Below are 4,296 nucleotides of genomic sequence, written 5' to 3'. Positions count from 1 at the left end.
CTCCAAAGAAGCCAAATTAAAAATATGTAATAGGGTAGCTATATAAAATGACAAAAAAAAGAGAGCATATTAAATGTATTAAAAATACAACTAGTTTTTCTAAATAACTTTGTATCATTAAAATACATACATAAATAAAAAAACTATATTTATATTATTTAAGAAGTTATATTAACAATTTGAATCTACTAAATAGCATCTCAACTTTTAGATATTCGATCATTGGTTTCTGAAAAAGAAAATTCAGAAGATGATGATGTCCTTTAATTGAGGTGGGGTTGATCGTTTGTATTGAAAAACTAATGGGACAAGGCTTCAAGCTGTCCTTGAAAATGATTGGCTGTAACAAAGGGGTAAGAAATTTTAAATTATTTAAAAATATATTATTTTGATAAATAAAATGCACTTTAAAAAATAAATTTAAAAAAATTCAATTCGGATGACCTTAACTTTAAACGGGAAGAGAATTGACTCTATAAATGTTCAATTTATAATTCGATTGATCATATTAATATCAGATTTAAGTTAAAAAATAAAATGATAAGTTAACTTTTTATTAAAAAATAAAACAGTATTATTTTAAAATAACCCGGATACATCTAAATTACCCTGTTTACCCCGACCTTTTGGGGGGCCGGGTTTATGGCTTTGCATAAAGCAAGCTATCGTGGATTCAAGACGGGAAGCACACCTCCCATATCACTGTATAATGACAAATATACCCTTATTCTGTCACTGAAATGACCCACTAAATCCTTGGAGGACCTTCCTGTGAATCAAACATTTCTTGCATGTTTGAATTGTCTCTGTGATTCAATATCTCTCTCTACCGCACCTCAGATACTTATAGTGTCAGAAAAGGAGAGAAATCCCATCTCTCCAAGGTAAGTTGTTTTTCCTTCTTTATTTTTTTTTCTGTATATAAGCACATATCTGTTTTGTTTTTATCAATATGTGAACTACTGTTTGGTCACTGAGAAAATACAATGACTTGAAATGGAAAGTTGAAATTTTGAATCATGGGTTTTTGTTTAACTGGTTGATATTTGAAACCCAGTTTTTAGTTTTTCAAATTGAGTTGGTTTTTTTTTTTTTTTTTTAATGGAATCTTATGTTGAGTATTTGACTGGTAAAGGAATAGTTATTTAGAGAATAATCAGTGCTCGAGGTAGGTAATTGAATGTGTATCTATGCTTGACAACCGAGAAAATGTGGGAAAAGATAATGAGGGGTTTTCCATTGAGCTAAATACAATAACTTTTCTCTGTTGTTTTTTTGGTATTTTAGTTAATTCAGAAATTTGCAAAATTAAGATTGATTTGTTGTTTTCTGGGAAATTCATGAAGGGTTTGTTTTTTCTGTTGCATTAATTGGACTGATGGAGATTTCAGCTGCTGGAGAACGTTATGAGAGTGAATTTTAGTTCAAGAATTGGTTAAACGACAAGTCTTTATCGAGGGATTCTACCCGTACCCTTGTTGTGAAGCATTGTCAAAGCTTTTGTTGAGTTGTAACTGTGCAGAAACTAGAAAGATGTTTGGGAAGTCAGTGGTCCAAGTGTCAACATGCCCTCCTATGCTATCTTCGTCATCATTGATTAATGTATCTCCTGGTTCTTCAAATTTCCTGCCTTGTCTTCCAGCAAGACCGCAAAAGAAACTCTTGGGGGTGCGGGCTATGTCAGCAGATACAGGACATAGCCAACCACCACCCTCTTCTTCGGAGAAGATGAATCCACTTGCTGTTGTTTTGGAGGTACCTGTTAATATTTGGAGGCAAACGTTAAAGCCATTAGGTGATTTTGGGTTTGGTCGGAGGAGCATATGGGAAGGTGGTGTTGGGTTGTTTCTTGTGTCTGGTGCAGTGCTTGTTGCACTCAGTTTGGCTTGGTTGCGGGGCTTTCAGCTGCGATCTAAATTCAGGAAGTACCTGGCTGTCATTGAGTTTGCTCAGGCTAGTGGTATTTGCACAGGAACACATGTTAGGATTAGAGGGGTCACTGTTGGTGAAGTTGTCCGTGTTAATCCTTCCTTGAAGAGTATTGAAGCAGTTGTGGAGGTTAGATTATAGAAATTTTTTTTTTTTACCCCGGCATTTAAATACTAAGTTTTGTGGTTTTATTAGTAAGTCAAATGCGCCCCCATGTATTTTTCAGGTTGAGGATGATAAAATTTTCATACCTAGAAATTCACTAATTGAGGTGAACCAATCTGGTCTTCTCATGGAAACAATGATTGATATTACTCCCCGTGATCCAATTCCAAAACCTTCTGTCGGACCTCTTGATGCTGAATGTGTTAAAGAAGGTCTAATTGTATGTGATAGGCAAAGGATAAAGGGAATTCAAGGGGTGAGTCTGGATGCCTTGGTTGGGATATTCACCCGTATTGGACGTGAAGTAGAGGAAATTGGTGTTGCCAATAGCTATGCCCTGGCTGAGCGTGTTGCTGCTGTTATTGAAGAGGCAAAGCGACTGCTTACAAAGGTGTGATGTGACCTCCTTATGCTTTGTTCTAATTTTGATTGATAATAGATAACCTCGAATACACTTTTTAACTAAATAGCTGTCTCACATTTGCAATCATCAACATGGTTCTTGTGAAAATGAAGGCTTTCTTGCTGCACTAGTTAAATGTCACCTGCAGCCTTATGAAATTTCTTCTGACCCTATTTATCTTGATAAAATATGCTGCATGAGGGCCAATCAGTTCAAAGAATTTGCTGGGAAATCCTTTGGGACCAAATGAAGTGCAGAATTCGTGATCATAGAACAAGTGTTAAAATTTTAATAAAATGAAAGAGAGATTTAACTTGAGCATTGCTTTTGTAAATTTTTTAAAAAAACTATATATTTAGTTTAGGTGTTCAGGAACTGTCTAGACTCTAGCTTGTTTATTTGATTGATCAAGTAGATAGAATTCTATAAATGGCAATGCTTTTCAGGGTTAAGATTATTGGCCTTCAATTTGTAATTACCATGAGTGAACTACATTACAGGATGTGAGAGCACAACATTCCATTGTACTAGAAAACTTAAAAAGTGAATAATGTATTCTCATTCCTGTTTCACTAAAACTTCAGCATTATTGTCATATATGCATTATGATCCTTTACAGGTAGGCAATTTGGACAATGGTCGGTAAATTTAGTGCGCAACGTTTTCAAGACTTTGAATCTGTCTGCTTGTATTCTGTGCATGTACTTGTCCACATTGTGATTGAAATTGTTCCAATTATGTTGTCAACATTTAGCTTGTACTAATGCATACTTTGATTTGATGAAGTGATTTCTCAGATAAAAGCCATGACCGAAGATGTTCAACCTTTGCTGTCTGAGTTTCGTGATAGTGGCCTACTAAAGGAAGTTGAGAACTTAACCAGAAGCCTAACACTAGCTTCTGAAGATTTAAGGTGAAATCTCCCGAATACTTTCTGTTATGTCGCCTCCCTCCCTCTCTCCTTCAGTGGCCCCAAAAACCGCCAAAAATTTAACACACATAACCTTTTTTACCTTGGGAAACAATGTAGAATGTTCATTGATGTCTCACATTTTTTTTACCTTGGGAAACAATTTAGAGTGTTCATTGATGTCTCACATTTTTTTATTATAACGTTCACATTTGATTGTGACCTAAATGAGAAATCCAAATATGACCAAAAAGAAACAAAGTGGTGGTTTTTCATGGAAAACTAGGTTTACTGCATCTCTCTCTCTTACTAGCTCACAATTGTAAACCTTCCCTTTTCTTCAGAAGGGCACATACATCCATTATGACACCGGAGAACAGTGAGTTGATTCAGAAGTCCATTTACAGTCTGATTTTCACTTTGAAAAACATTGAGGTGAGATCTTAATCTGAAACTTGTTACTTTTTTTCTGATAATGCAGAAATCATGAGTGATTTTGTTTGTTTGTTTTTTCTCTGTTCTGTTTATTCTTCAACAATATCAGAATATAAGCTCTGATATTCTGGGATTCACGGGTGATGAGGCTACAAGACGGAACTTGAAAGCACTTATAAAGTCCCTCAGCAGGTTATTATGAGAGCAAATGAACTGTGAGCATGGCATGGTAATCTTCAACAATTGATTATTAGATGGCATGAAATGTTTTCATGATTATGTTAGCATTGATGTAGAAGGGCTCATGCCAGAGTGTTTGTTGAATGTTTTCCCTTGGCCTAGCTAGAAGAGACAGGTAATGCTTCTTTGACGAAAGCATTTTTGTTATAGGAAACCGTTGATTGGCATTCTGAGTATCTTTTCCCAACCAAGAAATTAAGTCCATTTCGCAGAA

General features: G+C 35.3%; 1 protein-coding gene across 1 annotated transcript; it reads left to right on the top strand.

The window, feature by feature from the left end:
• Positions 1 to 780: 780 nt before the first annotated feature.
• On the top strand, positions 781 to 4,296 carry LOC105116061 (protein TRIGALACTOSYLDIACYLGLYCEROL 2, chloroplastic-like). The gene is made up of 6 exons (XM_011013226.1): positions 781 to 884; positions 1,392 to 2,058; positions 2,156 to 2,485; positions 3,295 to 3,410; positions 3,752 to 3,842; positions 3,952 to 4,296. Exons 2-6 carry the CDS (start codon positions 1,534 to 1,536, stop codon positions 4,042 to 4,044), a joined length of 1,155 nt encoding a protein of 384 aa, XP_011011528.1. The 5' UTR covers positions 781 to 884; positions 1,392 to 1,533; the 3' UTR covers positions 4,045 to 4,296.

Source organism: Populus euphratica, unplaced genomic scaffold, assembly GCF_000495115.2.
Source record: "Populus euphratica unplaced genomic scaffold, PopEup_1.0 scaffold844.1, whole genome shotgun sequence".
Classification (NCBI taxonomy): Eukaryota; Viridiplantae; Streptophyta; class Magnoliopsida; order Malpighiales; family Salicaceae; genus Populus; species Populus euphratica.
Note: the sequence above shows the minus strand (reverse complement) of the source record. Positions and strands in the feature narration are given on the sequence as shown.